The sequence below is a fragment of the Chelon labrosus genome (assembly GCF_963514085.1).
Source record: "Chelon labrosus genome assembly, chromosome: 6".
NCBI lineage: Eukaryota > Metazoa > Chordata > Actinopteri > Mugiliformes > Mugilidae > Chelon > Chelon labrosus.
The window spans coordinates 12,849,520-12,867,709 of NC_140342.1; the positions used below are offsets into that span (position 1 = coordinate 12,849,520).

At 45.5% G+C, this 18,190-nt stretch overlaps 1 protein-coding gene across 1 annotated transcript in view; it reads right to left on the reverse strand.

Annotated features, from left to right (window-relative positions):
- ephb1 (EPH receptor B1) overlaps positions 1 to 18,190 on the reverse strand; it is a 151,183-nt gene that overhangs the window by 100,441 nt on the left and 32,552 nt on the right. Inside the window, exon 2 of the mRNA XM_084546494.1 lies at positions 5,347 to 5,411. Coding sequence (XP_084402620.1) covers positions 5,347 to 5,411 — 65 coding nt within the window. The remainder of the gene's footprint in view (positions 1 to 5,346; positions 5,412 to 18,190) is intronic.

Below are 18,190 nucleotides of genomic sequence, written 5' to 3' on the forward strand. Positions count from 1 at the left end.
TTACTTTATTTGAATTATTTGAAAATGTTTAACATGAACATCCAACACTATAACCTTAAACAAATACATATATAAGGCATTACTCTGACTACTGCCTTCCTACATATGTACCTTAATTGCACAGAGAAGAGCTGCTTTTTACTCTCTCCGATCACAAAATCAATAGTTGCTTTCTGTTTCATTTGCATAAACTGAATTGGGAAAAGGGGCTTTTGTCCACTCTGCACCCTTTGCATGGAATATGCTGCAGACTAACTGTAAACTAACTGAGTTCATTTCACTGAGCTCTTTTAAATCTAAAGTGAGGGAACTTGAGGCCACCTCCACAATATGCACTTTTTTATATAATCTGCTTGTAATTTTTTTCTTTTATTTATCTCTTGTCTGTGTTTTAACTCTTCTGTATTTGCAGCCGGGGATCTCAATGGGATCTTCCTGGTTAAATGAAGATTAAATACAAAAAGAAAATGCACGACATTAGCTATGTGTTATAAAATAAGAAAAAACATAACAGGTCTCCTTTAAAACATTTAACTACAAGGATGAATATTTTCTGTGTGAGGACTGTGCTTCAGTGCTGCAACACTGTCACATTCTGTGTTTAGGATCTTTTTTAGTCATGCACGTGTTAACTGAGACTTTGTAATTGCAAAAAGTTCTTCTGCACTCAAGAAGTAAATGCAACCCCTGGCAGCATGGAGACATTAAAGTCGGCCTTTGTTCAAACAATGCACTCCTAACTTCGGAAGTGAGTAATGGGCTTAAATAATAGAAAACAAACAGAAACTGAGGTGCGCAAAAGTTCCTGAGCCAGTGATTAGCAGCGCTGGATGCCACTTTGGATCATTGTCCTGAAAGTTTTCTGCCATTTCCCAATACATCATTCACATGATTTTTTAAGGATCAGTTAGCCCCGTTGTCAGTCAGCTGCTTTAGAGGATGGATGCCGGGTGAGATTTGAAATGTCAGAGAGCTGAGGAATTTGCGTCAGCTGATGATTCCCAATGACAATTTGTGCCTTACTCAAGTCTTAGCATGTCCATTAAAGCCTAACAAGATAACGAGGGTCTGAGACTTTTAAAGAATATTTTTTTTGCATGCAACGCCACGATTACAGTTTGATAATCAAATAAAAAGTGACACGTCTAAAGAAAGGCTAGCATTTTCACACACCTACTGTACATGACCAGAAACTCCTTTTTTTCTCCAGCCTAAGTTTGTTAATTCTAGTTGAATTAACTAATTTTCTTTAAACACTTAACCCGATAAAGATAACGTTGTTTGTCATTTAAATTAAATTTCACAAACCGAGTTACTGCTGAAGGCTGAGAAAAACCCCATTAGTTATGAGTGCTAGGAAATGCACTTCAGTGAGGCCACCGTGTGTGTGTGTGTGTGTGTGTGTGTGTGTGTCATTGTCGTTCACGTCTGCTCTGTCACGTGGCTTCGTGGCAAGGTCGCGGGCGCTTGCCTCTCGGGGACTCCATATTTTATTTATCACGGGGTTAAGCGTGTATGTACGGTAGAGAGCGAAAGGATGCGAGAGAAACAAAGAGAGTGGACTGACACTTAAGGACAAAGGTGACACAGAAAGAGCACAAAATAAATAAATAAAAAATGCAGCTGAAAAAGAATAATAGAAAAACAACTGGAGCAGGAATTCACATTATGAGAGAATGTTGCATTATTGTTTGCTCATCTCATCTGTTTACCTGCTGAGCTCTCCTTTCTTTCGAGCAGATGCTAACATTAGAGTGCATTCACATACTGCCGCTCCATTAAACGCTCACAGGGCTAACCCTGATGTCCTCGTGTTTACACCGCTGGAACTAATGACGGTGCTTCTCCAATCCCTCAAAATTAACCCTTCGGCTCAGCCAAACGCACCAGATACACAAACACACTACTTATGAACTCCTGAAGGAGAAGTTACTGAAGAAAATTAATGAGATGTATCGAATGGCACAGGGACAACACTAGTGTGTGTGTGTGCGCGCTGTCTCTTGCTTTGTGTGTTAGAGAAACAGTTATCAGATTCACAAGGAGAGGGGAAACTGACCGCTCAGATACTGGCTGTACACACAAACATGCATCATTATTAAAATCAGTTGTCTGCAGTCATACATGTCAGAGAAACATCATTTACACCACTGTAGGCTACAATCTTGGTAGCTGTTACAGATATCCTACGTGTTGATGGAATATGTTTAATGTATCAGGTTCTTGATTAAACCCTGGGTCTCTAAATTAACGACACAAGACACAAAAGCGTGCCGCTCCAGCTTGCAGAGGTTTTCACTAGCTCGTCATACCACAAAAGTCCATTACAAACCAGCTGAATTGACTTTAATTGTGCGAGAGCGCGTGTTATTTTCTCACTGTCGTGCTGCATCTCTCACACTCTGGGTCAAGGCAAGCCGCACAGCCAAGTAAGTTTTTTCACCAGTAAGCGGAATGAGAGTGTTCTCCCTACAGCAGGTCTTTCCCTGCCTGAACCTTTACAACAAGAGTAGCTTAAAAAACTATGCTCGGCACAGACAAGAGGCTCTGTGTGCCTTGAGGCTGCTGAACTGAGCAGGCTTCGATGAAAATAGCACCGTGGATGTCTCAACTCGGTAGGTCTCACTGGATATTTCCTCTTCTCGGAGGAACAAAGGTGACAATGTGAAGCGGAGCCACGGAGCAACAACAAAACGTTGTTTTTATTCCAGTGGAAGAAAGTCTTTATTGTGCTGCATGGTATGTAAGGGTAGAGGAAACTGACATGTCTCATTCGTAAAGAGGAACGGAACAAGTAAGAAGCTCCAGAGCTGGGGCGAAACACTGAAGCTGTGCAGAAAACTGAGGAAAGGCAGATCTAAAAATCCAAGAAAATGAAACAGTTCCTGTTGCACTTGATCACAGTGGAAGCTGGTTAATGCAGGGCATTGGGGTACCGGCACCTTTTAGATATTCGGTTAATGAGTAAAAGATTAATTTAATGTAAGGCAAGCTAAATATGAAATGAAATGGTTTTGTGGTACTATGTTTTTAAAATTTGCACTTATTTCTGTGGTCTATGCCATCCGGTGTGTCTCTGATTCACTTATTTATTCGGGCGGATATACAATCCTTTATGTATTTAGTGGGGAAGCTCATGTGACCGCTCTGGGGTGACATACTTGGAGAATAGCACCGAACATCTGAGAACCTCATGGTGGGAAACTATTCTGACATTTGTGCCACTAACCAACTTTTATTTGAATGAATGAGATCCATAGCCTCAGCTCTGACTCCATCCAGCAGTTTGTTAGACGGGCAGCCAGTCTGAGCGGAACCACTCAGCCGTACGCGCTAAAATGAAGGAAAATGTGGCTAACATGAACTAATATAGTTTATCACAAACTCAGACCAGTTCACTTATTGGTCCCTTGTGATTTTAACAGTGTGGGACTGAGCAGAAATGGTGGTTGGGCTACATACATGATTGCATCGTCTATCAAATGGCACCTTTAATTAAAAAAAAAAAAGCGATGTTTGTTCTTTAGTAATGAGAGCCCTTTAAAAGATTCTGTCCTTGCAGCTGCTAACTAACTAAAAAAATAAAGTCAATTTAAGTAAGAATTTACAAATGAAAGTATTTAACATGAGTATACGTATTTAAGTTACGTATTTCCTCAATCATCAATGTCTTTATTTGCATTTATTACCAGAGATTACGGTGCTAACTTGCTAAACGTGGCAAAGTAACGCAACGCTGTTCTCGGTTCTGGAGAAGAGATCCATTAGAGACATCAGCTGTTAAAATATTCTTCTGCGCCTCAGACAGTGTCGGGGTTTATTTGCATACAGAACGCGAACCTGAGATCGGATCTGGAGACGCCTTTAGAGACACGTGTTAATGCCAGGTCTGAACACACGTATCTAAAGCTGGCCACTTGTGATAGGACAGCCCAGATCGGCTCTTAATGCAAGGTCTGAACAGGCACGGCTACATTCAATCCTGGGCTCCTTCATTCCTCACGGAGGAATTTCCAGTTTACCCCTGCAAGCAACAGCTGCAACTGCCGCTGACAGTTAACAATCAGCATGATTCTTTAAATTAAAATCAACACACAGCATAGCAGCTTAAACAAATACGATTTCTGTTGGTTTAACTGCTTTGGTTGATCTGTAACACGATCTGCGGCACATTTTGGGTTTGAACAAATGACCGGTGTTTTTCCAGTGAGGACAAACTCTTCACGAGCTACTTATCTTACAGTTTAATCATGGTGTATTCACATCCAGGGAGAAAATCCATTCCCCCCCTGACAGACTGTTTATTGTGCTTGGTGAGAATGTCAATATAACTTTTTAAGAATGTTTATTTACAGAGGCGTTAAAAGCAGACACCGTGCAAGGTCCGGGCTGCGCGACCCCGTAAAGGTGATTGAGGACACACACAAACACATGACGTGCGCATTAGGCTGTTTCAGGTTCCAGGCTGTTTTAGTTAGTACTCCTTGAGGGAAACAAAAAAAATGTGGGCTGCCACACTCTCCAGTGTTTAAACAGAGCCGGGGCTCTGTTCGGCAGCAATAAAGGCTCCCTTTACTCGTGTGTAAAATGCCTCATAAAGACCCAAAGACCCAGAAAATGCAGGAAACAGTCATTGTCTTTCCTGGATAGCTCCTGTAAGATTCATATCAATGTTGGGCTATGGGGCTTTTCATTGAATTATTGAATTACTGCACAGAGAACAAGGTCTTAAAACTCTCCTTAGGTCCATTAGCGTAATGGAGCAATAAAACTTCTGATATTGTGTTTCTTTCCAAAAAAAAAAAAAAAAAAAAAAAAAGACTACTGTTCCCTTTCTGATGACTTGGCACTTTCCTCCATTTCGACTCTTTCCGTGTGAAAACCTGAAAGTTGAAAATGGTTCCCTTTAAATCTGAAAAGCCCTGAGCCTTTCCATCCTCTTAGCTCCTCCTCCCCCGTTTCATCCTAATACCTCCACTTCCCTGCATAAATGTATCATTACACTATCATTATGTCTATGGTGCCCCCCCTACCCTCCCAGCCTCCATTTACAGGGACTTAGGTACTGAGTTCTGGGGCTTACGTGGACCCATTATGTTATTAAGTCATTATGAACCGGGACACTGAGAAAATAATACCCATAATGGGAGCTACATTGGGCACTACTTAAGTCTATACTCCCATCCTGCCTTCTTTCCTGCCTATTTGTCTGTCTGCTGGTAGATCCGTACGTGCATAGTGTCATGTTACGCATCACCTTAACAAGCTATCTTCCTCAACACAGAGAGAGGTTGAAGTCAAACTTATGAGACTCATACAAGTACATGTTGGCAACAACCGACTCACCCCAGAATTAGGATATGCTGTCCAACCCAGTTCGGCTGTGGCCACCCGAGTGTCCATCACGGTCTCTGCAAGCAAAGGCGGAAAGAGAAAGACAGTGGTTAGTCTCGCGAAAGCCATTTTTGAGCATAATTCCACTGAGCTGAACCGTGTTCAAGCCCCAGCGATCACTTGACACCATCATCGACGAACAGAAAGGAGACGGATCCCCGCAGTGTCTCATCCAACTCCGCTACACTTCTGTTAAGACAGGAGACATGGAAACAAATCCCTGGCACTTTGCAGGAGGGGGTGTCCGAGAGCCTTTGTCGTGCGGTTAAATGCTGAGCTTTGTATTGTGCTCTCTCTGCACGAGGATGAAGCTACAGTGTGCGCATCCTGCCTTTGTTTGTGTGCACATGTTGGCGAGTGTTTTCATGTTATGCGTTTGTCATTTGCGGGAAGAAAAGTGGGTATTCTTGTATTTGTGTGTGTGTGTGTGTGTGTACGAGAGTGGCTGGTGTGGGTTTGCACATTGTTTGTTCAAAAACAGCGAGGTAGCGCTCCAAGGTTAGACTATTCCAGTGTGTTACTGGGGACATTCCCTGACAACTACGCCCAAGGTCCCTGGTGCTTTCTGCGTCCAATCTTTGCAACCCACACTTGTATGAAAAGCGTAAGAGCTTTCATACGAAGAGGGACAAAGGTGCGTTTCACTATGATTTTCACAAACAATTAAAGGTGAAGATGTTAAGTATTTCACGCTGGCTGCCGACAAAGATGAGACAAATGCGTGTTACAACAAAGGCGAGGAGGAGCAGTTCTAGAGAACGGTTCAGACTTATATTACACAAGGTGTCGTATCTGGCCACATATCTCTGAAATATAAGAACACTGAGATTACTCATTCCGTCCGTTTCGCTCTCTTTTTACTAATCCTCCGTGACACGGTGCAGACAAACAAGTATGGCAGCTCACCCAGGACGTTTATCAGCCCAGTTTTGATTAATATCTGCTTTGTTGGCACCTGGAAGTTCCGAAACCTGATATTTAGCTCTCGGGAAGAGAGAGGAATATGGCAGTTATCACAAACCGGTCTCTCTTGCCTCTCTCCTTCTCATGCAGACTTGCAGAGTGATCGACTGTGTGACACGTTGGCCTTAGCACTGTAATGATGGATTCATTATTTCTGCCGTAAAGAGACAGTTTATTCTCTGGCCTGAACCGAGGCATATTTCACATTTTTTGATGTCCCCTGCCACATCCTGCCCTCAGTCGCGTTTGTATACAGATAAATACTGGGAGACAGAGGCATGAACTGTATGCCTGTGTGATCATTTGGAGTAGATAAGCAAGGTTCATGGGAGTGAAGTTGTGTCTTCAGCTTGGTTATCCTCCACTTTTGCGACAGAGCGTTGGCCAACACTACCCGCATGTGCTGCTGCTGATAAGGGAGAAATCACACTGATCGCACGCAGAGACACAATGCTACACTCACTCGGGATACCGAGCTGAAGATCCAGCCCTCAGCAGCCTCCTTTACCTGCAGAAGAAGCCCACATCTGCTGCTTATTAGGAACTTCGCTAAACTTGCGGGGATCATTCCAAATGATGGAACACTCAAAGGGTGTCATCTGTAGTTCTAGTGGTCTTGGTGAAAAAAAAAAACTAAAAAACAAGTAGATTCAGGTAAGGATGAGTGACAAGCCACCGGTAGGAAGGGAAGAGGCCTTTCATTCTTAATCTCCTCTTACTGGGGAAAAAAATGCCCTCAGACATGAAACCAATTAGCCCGGGTAATTCAGCTGCGCACACAAGCGCTCGCACATGTGCATGTTAAGACACCGCCGGTTGGACACACATGCCGCACGGGCACATGCAACAGCCAACTCGGAGAGCAATTTTCTGTGTACACCTACAGTGACAGCCTTGTTCACACCCGGCTTCCATCAGAGTATTTTCAATTTCCCTAAGATCAGCCTTGCCTTGTCTGGTTTCCACAGCCAGCCAGCCAGCCAGCTCCAGCCTGCCTGCCTGCCTGCCTGCCTGCTTGTACGACTTGCTGTCAGCTGGGGAGATAGGAGCATGAAACAGCCCTCAGCGCCAGCCTGCATTGTGGGGACTGCCAAGCTTTTCTCAGGGGAAATCACAGAAGCTTTAGTCAAATCACACAGGCACTTGGTAGGCAATTTCCCATTTCCTTTTAAACGGGAAGGACGCGTGAGGGGGGGTGCGAGGCGTAAGACGGTCAGGGCAGGAGACAAAAAAGGTCAAAGGCCCACGGGAGGGGCAGATGAGCTGTGTCACGTGACCTAACGCCCACCATTAGCAGAATATCAAAGTAGCAGATGAGTAAATGGGGTATGCTAAGTGGTGATTAGCAACGGGGTGGGGCTCACACCGCCGTCCTGCCACAGCTCTCACACCTGTCCACCTCCCACTGGGGGATTTGGAAACCGTTCCCCTGTGACTGTGTGTGAGTTTTAAATGAGCTGTTATGTGGACCGTTCATCCATTAAAGCGAGAGCGGATTTGGAGAGTTTCATTTTGAAACGAGCTGCCCGCAGTAATTACAAAAGTGCCTCTTTTCCAATTACGAGAGGAACATTTATTGGGTTTATTCCTGAAATTATAAGTTATCGCATGACCTAGGCTTAAAAACAATTAGGTTTCTGTATAAATTTTTGTTAATATTTTTTGCCTTTTTTATCCAAATATCAGATAACTAACTGGGGCGGCACAGTTGTGCATGGTTAAGGCCCATTTAAATTACTGTGGGACATAGACACTTTACCTATGCTTGTCAGCCGGGTTAATTTTTATTTCTACTTCCTGCTTCACTTTCAACAGCGGTGACTGAAATTTTCACAGAAAGTTCGGCAAAGACAAATATTTGTATCTCCGAACCTCCTCAGTTAACCAATCAATTTGAAAATTTCGGAGATGGAGAAGCAGCCGGGAATGCTAAATTAAAAATACGCATCAAATTGAGGTATAAACCGCGCATTAGGACCGTCCACTCATTGCAGGAAAGTGATCGGTTTAAACCAGCTGGTCGGTCGGAGCTTTTCTGTTTGGCGTTTTCATGCTCCTCCTGTGTTTGTGTGGGGTGCTCTGGCTTAACCATCTCCCACAATCCAAAGACATGCATCTTAGGTCTAAATTGGTTGTTTGTCTCTCTCTGTTTCACTTGTTTCTTCCTGTTAAAAGGGAGTTTTTCCTTGCCACTGTTGCCTTCATGCTTGCACTATAGTTTTCTGGCCGGATAGATTTCAGACCAGGTTTCGTACTGTGTCTTGGGACAATTTGTATTGTTATTGATGCTATGTAAATAAAACTAAATAGAATAGAATCTTGGCCCAGTGATGGACTGGTGACCTGTTCTGGATGCACCTTTTACCCAAAGCCAGAAGGTACAGGCTCGACCATTTCATCGAAAAAGATACAATTTTGGATCGAATACGTTTCTGTTTAATGGATTGTTCCACAGAATCATGTTATACAATCATTTGTGGAAAGAATAACAGCAGGATTGTGCTAGTTACTCCTTAGTGTAGATTATACAGTTGGAAGGAAAGACCAGAGCTGGCAGCAGGAGGGTAGCACAGGTTGTTTTCCCCCGCATTCATATTCTGCTACATCAGCTCCACCTCCAAGCTCCAATAAATTGAACACAGCCAGGTTCACTAGCGGTTCAGTCTGAGGGAAAATTATTAACATAGAGAGCTTAATGTTGACTATGTAACCACGGCTCATAAATCTTTTGGAAAACAATAGCTTGTAGGTGTCAGGGCAGCCGGCCTTAAATGAATTCAAAGAGGCCGCAGGATGTGTAGTGACTACATCACAGAATATTAGTTACTCTGAATCTCTAAACGGATGTGGGTTGGTCCCGTGTGCAAGGCTCACTCGAGCTGATACACTGCCATCGTAGTAGTAGTAGTAGCAGTAGTCAAAACTCAAAAGCCGAAAGCCGAGCCAAAACCGAGACTCGGGCGACGGCCTACAGCTTCCAATCCCTGAAAGCACAGCTCCTTCTTATTAGCAGCAAGTGACAGATCGATACCGAATGGTGGGCTGCTTCCACAGATAGAGAGCGGGGGACAGGGAGAGGGAGGGAGAGAAATGAAAGAGCGAGGGAGACTGCATTAAACATTGATGGGGGCCTGCGTTATGGATCGATAAGGCAGCTCTCTTCGCGCAATTACACGTCAGCAAGCAGACGCATGATACATCGCATAGACACGCATGATTACATATTACTCGAACTACACCGAAAAGCATAGAGAGAAAAGTAGTTCAGTGGGGGGACGAAAAAAAAAAAAGAACAACAGGAATGGAATTGGCCAATCTCTCCACCCTATTTTAGCGGTTGCGTGCGACTTTAATTCTACTGCTTGTAAGTCGGAATGGCAACATGTCTGTGTAATTCCCTCCTTTGTGGCCACGTCTGTATGATTGTATGGCTGCGGGTCGATAGAACATGTGCTGAAGGGCCTCTCTGAAGCTTCCTGGCTCCTTAGTCAATACGTTAGACAATTCTCCAAAGATTTCCATTCCCTTCCCATCCTTTCTATTCATCCATCCTTTAACCCCCCCCACGTCCTCTTGTTCAAGGATGCAGGCACACTTTGTAATTCAATGAGACAATCATGTCCAGATGCTGGATGCTAGGCTGCGAGGGCGCTTCTCTCTGTGATTGTAGCAAGAAACTGAAGAGAAGGTCTGAGGCCCTTGGACGCCATTATTTAAGCGGGGTTTATCGTCTCTCAGGGATGGAATCAAGATGGCTGGATAAAGAATGGGGGATTGAAAAGACAGAAAGACAGGCGGAGAATGGCAAAGACAGACATGACAAGACCAAGAGGAGAAATCAGCGGGATTGAAATGAGCACTTAACAATGATGAAACCCCATGGCAGCCCGCTGAGTCTGGCATCTTAATACGGGGCTGAAAACACAGTGACAAACAAACAAGAGCAAAAGAAGCCACGTCTCCCAGACTAATCAGCCGTCCACTCCGGGGACTTATGAATATAAAGGGAACACTTTTGACGGAGTGAAGTATTTTCTGAACAAACTGCGTGGAAGTTTCTCACGCGGACGGGCACCATTCACCCGCTGCACCCTGGGAAATCACTCAGGAAAAGATTGCGCTTCGCGGCGGAAGGAGGGATCAGCTCGGGTCCGGCACGGGTGAGAACATTTGAGAACCGTGGCAGCACGTCTGGGAAGTAAGACTACAAAAGAGGCAATATCTGATTGAGTCGCCACGTTTAACAGACAAGACGATCCCCGCGAGCGCAGATGTGAGACTTTTCTAATCTGCGCCGCATTAAAGCTGTGTCAGTCATACTGAAGGCTTTTCGCTTTAAATAGCAGATACGCGACAGTCAACAGAAACGCATCAAAAGGAAGATGATACTTCTCCCGAAACGACGGAGGCGACAATGTGCCTGATTTTAAGACTGAACCAAAACTAATCTGCCGTCCTCCGAGACATCAGCACGGAGGGAAGGGACACACAAAGCCCTGCACTGGCGAGCCACAGACAGGATTAAATTAACAGGCGGCAGAAATTACAGGTTGCACACGGATGCATTAACAGTGTTCTGGGCGAGCAGTCGCTTGCCTCGGCTGAGTGAAAATAACGTTTTCGGCATGAAAGAAGACCTGGTCAGTATCAGAGACAAACAGGAGAGATGAAGGGAGATAGGTGGAGAAAGGGTGCAGCAGAAGGTAACGCGAGATCAGCAGCAGATGTTTGGAGGAACGCCTCGTAAGATAGGAAAATGAATATCAGCATAACCTGATGAAATTATCCCATCATCGCGGCAAGGTGACATTATCTTGGCCTAACACATCTGGGCTGACACGTTGCGTAAAATTTAAGATTCAACCTTGCGGCGCTTGATGAGCAGCCACATACTCTACCGGTTTGAAACAGAGATGTTGTGGAAGGGAGGCTGGAAAACACAACAGCCCCCCCCTCCACCTCCTCCCTCCCGAGGCAGGGTTGGCAAACAGAGGCACGATACGCGGTCAATGCGCAGTCAATGCACACCCAGAGGCAGCAGTGACAACACCAGCACCAAAGGCTCATGCATCTAATCGTATCTTAGCGGTCAGTCAGTCACTCGGCTCCTGGCGTAATGCAGAGACGGCGCATTAATGCACACGAGCCCGCCTCTCCGCTCCACGCCGCTCCCTCCATCCTTCTCCCTCGTTTTCTCTTGCTCTTTTCCTTTTTCTCTCTCCTCTTGCCTCCCTTGGTCAGGGGAGAGAGGTTAGGCACATCATTTGCATTCATTAACATTACATTAGCAGACAGAGTGATCTTTAGAAACCAGGCTGCGGAGAGTGTCATCTTTAATTCATCATAACCCCACCACCCGCCCACCCACTCACCCCTCCGCTTTCTCTTTACCTCCACCTTCTTCTCCTGCTTACCTTTCCATCCATCCATCCATCCATCCATCCATCCAGCCATCTCTCCTTTCCCTCATTCCCCTCTTTCCTTAATCCCAGTGGATCTTTTCTCCTCCTCCCCCTCCCCACGCGTCTTTTCACCCTCCATTTACCACAGTCTTTCATCTTTTTCACTTTCCCTGTCAATTTATTTATTTATTTTTTTTGCCTTCACACTTAGTTTCCTTCTTCTTACACTTCTTTTTCTCTGCCTCCTGTTAATGACAAGCTGCAGGGGGTTTGACTTCTCTTCCTGCGTGTGTACTCTCTCGCAAGTCAGGAAGGAGAAGGGACACACCCAAAAAAATGTGAGTCTTCTGTCTACGCCGTACATCATATAAGCATCCGGCTGGGAGGCACGACCGAGTTGAAGAGCTCTAGAATGACTTTTTGACCTGTGCTTGATTAAAAAACAACACATATATGAAGACACAAAACATTGAGGGGCCTCTGTGGATCAGGCTTGTTCCAGTGCATCCCACAGATCAGTTTGGGATCTAGGGAATTTTGAGTCCGGGTCATGCTATGGGGTGGGGGTGCCTGGTCTGGTCTAGGTGGGTGCTACATGTCTAACTAACATCCACATGAATGCCAGGTCCAAAAGTTTCCCAGCAGAACACTGAATTCTCAAAAGATGGTCAATGTTATTCACTGCTCCTGTCTGTGGTCATAATGTTAAGCCTGATCGGTGTAAGCCTGTGCCTCTATAAGGACAAAGGGTAGGAATAGTGATTGCGCTTATTATCCTGAAAGCACATTAAAAACAACATCTCTCTGCTACTGACGCACACAGTAGAAACATGATCTCCCTTCAAGAAGATGTTTTGGAAGCAGTCCGGCAGTGATGACACCACTTAGGGATTTCTACAGTTACATTAGCAGACCAAAAGCCAGGATTTTTGTTGTTGTTGCACACTTCCCTATACAGCTTACTGTTATAACATTGCTTATGATGATCATTATATAAAAAGACTTTTATACAGACAGAAGCACACGAGTTACACACCTTCACTTATAGGTTGCTGCTAATTCTAGAACGAAGTAATATAAAATATCTTTTGGATACTTAAAAAAGATAATTTGTCATAATAAAAAAAATGTGATCACTGCACTGTACTGCATTACACCACACAAGGTTAATGCTTTCATGTGTAGTTGCAGATACTGCAGGGTAACTTCTATATCTCACAGTAATGAGCCCAGGATCTGCTAAGGTTTGCTGTAGCAGCAGACCAGCAGCGGTGACCAAGCAATAATCCAGATGGAAGCAGCACTAGCCTCCCACAATCATCACAATACTCATTACTGCTGATATTACCTCAGCCAGCCGGCCTGCCTTTAAGAAACCTGGCAATTTGCTGCAGTAAAATGAGGTAATTACAACTCTTATCAGGCTCCTCACCTCACAAAACAGCGTTTAGGGAGAGGGAGACTACTCCCCAGCGGTTCACTGGCCAGAGAACACGACTTTGGCTGGCTTCCCATTCGCTCGGTCGTATATTCTATTTGCAAGTGCCATCCTACCTGCTCGTCTCTGTTTCCAAGAAAATCATTAAAGCAGAAACTTGATCACTTTAGTGACAGCTAGAAGAATTCCTCGATCAATGCCCCAAATTAAAGGGCTGATGCGAACCACGCAGGCCAGAGGAATATCACTTTACAGCATAACAACTGCGCCAGGAAATGCCCCTACTGCTTCCAAATACGGAGAACACAAAAATCGCAAATACCAAACTCTGTGTTTTTGTTGGAGAGCTAGCACGGAGAAAACGGCCGTGTAATCTAACCCTTTCCCATAAGGGGAACGTGTTTACAGTGAAAGTCTATCCGCTATAGTTCTGACATTTCTAAACTCCACACACGCGAGCTCGAAGGTAGCCCCGGCTTACTCTCCCGTCGTCACTTCTGCCGCCTGGAGACACGGTGAATAGGCTGATGGAGAAGTACCATGCCCCGGTCACACTGGGACTGCGCGAGGCTGACATTTAGCAGTATAAGCTATGCTAATGGGCCATCCGGAGTGAGTAAAAGCGTCTTTGTTTTTCAGGCAGACCAGAATGTGCTGAGTGAACAAAATGATGTCAGTCGACTCGACCGCAGCGGCCCTTCACTCTAATTAAGGTAGTATGGATTGTCATCATGTGTAGGACTAAGCACATTCGGTTGGAAAGTGAGGGAAGAGCCATTAAGTCAAGTGCGGGGAATAAATAAATAAATAGCATTCATCTTGAATACGCCTTTGATCAGCTGTGACTCACCTATGGCAACACAGGGGTAAGGAGGGTTAAAGAAACAGATAAATCTCTCCGTCCTTTTCTGTCCCTCTGTGACACAGCTGAACCCAGATAACCGTCCCGTAATATGCGGACCCAATATGAAGGCCAGAGACAAACTGGGAGACGGAGAAATAAAGAAAAAGTGGACAGCAAGACACAACTGAGATACAGAGAGGAGGGGAAGGAGGAGGACGACGGGCGCAGCTCATATGCAGGGAGATACCGGATCAGATATGGAAGCAGTAATCAGACCGCGATGGAGAGTGCATCATGCGGCGGCACCCCGTGTTATCTTATCCATAAATGAATCTAACCTTAGCTGAACACAGGAGTCACATCATTTCTTAGAAACCACCCCCACCCTCTCTCCCCACTTCTTCAGCCCTGCCGCCGCCTCAACGTGCAAAAGATGCTCTGCGCGCCTGCAATATTTATGCACAGAAGAAACACAGGAACCAAGCAGTCTCACATAAGCGCGGACATAAACGTCACGCCAACGCTGGGAGAAAAAGCGAATGCAATAAAGGGGATGAAAGAAAGTCACGCATGCTCGTACTAACTCGAGCGTGTACCGACACGATGCGGCGCAGCTGCACCGCCCTTTACCTCCGCCGGTACAAACACGGGAGCTTGACTCAAAACTTTGGATCGCATTTGTCAGAGCGAAGCGACAGTGAAAATAAACACAGCTTGCCCTTTAATCCCCAAAAGAAAAGCTTAATACTTCACTTCTATCAACAGCTAGCTTCTCCCTGAGAATGAGGCAACGTCTTATTGAAACGTAATAAATAAGCCCGTGTTCAAGGGGGAGAGGCAAACACCAGCTAGCTATATCCAGTCTCATTAAATGCAGTTGTTAACCGTGTTTGGATGCACCACAAAATTGACTCGTGCCTCCTGAATAGTTCCCCTTTCGGCAGGGAGGGATGCAGACAACAGAGCACGGGGGAGAGAAAGTCAGTCAGTCAGACAGTGAGAGAGAGGGAGAACCTTGAGCGTTTGATGGCGTGCTCTGCCTCCGTCTCATCGGCGGCGGCAAAAAGTACGACCTTCATCCACCTTGAACTCACTGGAGCTGAATTTCAATAAAAGTCAAATTATCACCCGCGCCCATGGGGCTCGGGAAAGGCACTAAGCCCGAATTGACTGCGCATATAAGACGATTTAACAGTCATACGGAGGTGTGAGTGAGTCAATCATATGACACACTTCTTTTTCTCGCTCGACAAGGAGCCTCAGCGGTAAGCGGCGGTTACTGTACCCTGTCGGGAGGGGATGCCACTGGGACGGATCGCTGATTGTTTTCCATGAGAGTGAGCGCGCGCGTGCGTGCGTGTTTGTGTGCGAGAAAGGACGTGTGCCAACATACGATTGGGAAAACGTTATTCAATTTAGCTAGTGTTCTCCCCTGACTGATGTAGTGAGATCCAGGTAATTGATGCCACAGTTTGGTATTCCCCAGCCGCGTGCTCTCCACCACGGGGAGAGCGATGGCTAAGCCGGTGTGAATGAGGGAAACGCGTGGTGTGATCTCGCTCCATTTTTACCGCGACTGAGGTGTTCTTTGGGGATCTCGTTAGTCCGGCTCCACCACACACAAGCACAAATTCATCTCGAGAGCTGGGCTTGGCATTGACGACGGCGACCGCAGCAGACATTCTCAGGTTGAGATCACAGTTTAATCCTACCTTCTTTCCTTGCTATCTGTCTCTCTTTCTATATATATGCCACTGGCCTCTGCAGTGCCCCCCAAACACAGTGCTTTCCGTTAAAAGTGAACCTCAAATCCACCATCTTGCAGCATATGCTCCTATGCCTGAGGAGGTTTATATATTTTTGGCGATGGGCTTTGTTTTTCCTCAAGGGCTTCGCTGGAGTCTGGATTCAGCGGTGGGGGAATAAGAGGTGGAAAAATAGTCCTGAGGCGAACAGAAAAACTTTCTGAAGAGGATTTCGACCTTAAAGCATGAGCCTGACGGAGGCGGGTGGGATTCGCCGGTGAGAATCTATAACAAGAGAGAGGAGGGAAAGGGGGCAGGAGGAGGGAGATCATTTTTACCTTTGGGGATTAAGCATGAGGGAGACCTTTTTGAGTGTATTTGTTTCGAGATAACTCATACTGCAGTCGAAACCGGTCCATGCCCTCTCTGGTTTTTCTTCAGAGTTGGGGATGACCGTAAAAAGAATAAAAGGCCTTTCTTTTAGCTCCCGCGAGGAAATGGGGTTTGATGTTGATCCATTTGATGCCGCCATTTTTTTATTTTTTTTTTATGTCCACCATCAACCCGCGCATCCATTGCTTTTGTTCCCTTTTTTTTTTAAATCAGCTGTTAGTTCTTTATCTCCCACTCCGTTTCAGTCTTCTTTTGCCGAGCCACTCTGAATGCTAAGCTACAGTGAGCTCTTCAGGGAGTGCAAATGTCATTTTGTAGACATTACATTCCAACTGTTTTGCCGCAGGGAGGCTGTGAGTAATTGTGATATTGTGCTGCACGCGCGCACGCACACACAAGCGCATGCACGCTCCGAATATGACCTCATCTCCCTTGGCATGCAGGATGCCTGCCTGCTTGAGCTTTGGCCCACGATGCAACCCCAAATGTCACAGCTGTCCGGTGACTCTTGCGGGGAGCGCAAACATCAGCCATCCCTCTGGCCCTCCACAGTAGCCATGCCAGCATTAGCTCTCATCCCACAAGCTCATCATCCATTAACACCACTAAGATTCTTTTCTTTAATCCTGCCATTTTGGATTTTTCCGAGCCTCGTGGTGCTTGCTAATGTAACAGACGCAACACGGGCGGATCAGAGGGCAAGCTTCGGGATGCAGCGAGACAGCCCGTGGTTACCCTCTCAAGTTAAAGACCTTCCCGCGCGAGGAAAAGGAAAGAGCTTCCAGGCAGCGCTTTACTCTGCGTTCCCACCAGATGAGGCTGTTTTGTGTGATGCGAGCTGTGCTCCAGGAGTTAAAGAGCGACGCTCTGCTCGCCGTGCTGCTAAAGGGCCGAGGCGCCTTGTTAAATATGTAGCACCACCGACAACTGCTTTCTCACATGTGAGAAGCGGCGGCAGCGACAACTTGCTTACTGCTCACTTTGCCGACTTGGAAGCACAGTCACTCATGCGTGCATGTAAATGGAAACACGCGCAGTTTGCACAGCTGCAAAGGCCGCTCCAAGATGCTAAATTATTTCCTCAGGTGTTTGTCGGTGGGTGAGAGTATGTGCAGGTGTCAGTGCGGCGTGGTAGTGTAAATAGATAAAGTGGTTTCCAGGAGAACAGCACCCATTCAGGACCTACTGTATTTTAGATGAAGTGACGACAGTGTTTGCACTTGAGGGAGTTCACCTTTGTGCGTGCAGACACTTCCTTTTGGAGTGCTTGGAGAGAAAGGGTGGATTGTATACCGTGTACCAAAGCATTTACAACCACCTTAACGCAGCATTGCCAAGCAGGTGCAGTTAACGTCAATATTACTTCACAACTTTCACTCATTTAAATTGGACACTGGGACATGGTAACAAATGCTTTTATATTGATCCAAAGAAGCGATGGTGTCTGCAGGTGTTCTAGCAATCTCTGCCATTGACCTCCATTATGTCGGAAGAGGCAGGCCGACAGACAGAACAAAAAAAAAAAAAAAGAGCCCGGGGAGGTTTCATTACAAATGTTAAGTAGAGCAGAAAGGCTCTGTATCATCCCCAAAGAAATTAACATTCAGCCCAAAAGACACAGACACACGTTTTCAAACCATTTCTTGCTCTCTCTCACGCCCACACATTTTATATGAATGTTACCACTGTGATACCAACAATGATAATGATTCACTTATTTCCCAATGCGGATCTTGAATAGGTTGGAAAAGCATCTGAAGCAGTAGACACTAAACCCTTCCGCTGACATCCATACAAATGAGGGGATCATAAAGAGAGGAGCGCCGGCTTAATCTTCTTACTCAACAGCAAAACATTTATAGCCTGAAAAAAGCAACAGCCAAATTAATAAATGATATCAGAGGGCCACAGCATTTTCAAAAAAATGTGAAAGAGTGAGAAATCAAATGAATTGCACATTAACTCTTAATAATTAGGAGTGCAAAATGCTTTCACATATTACTTTTCACTT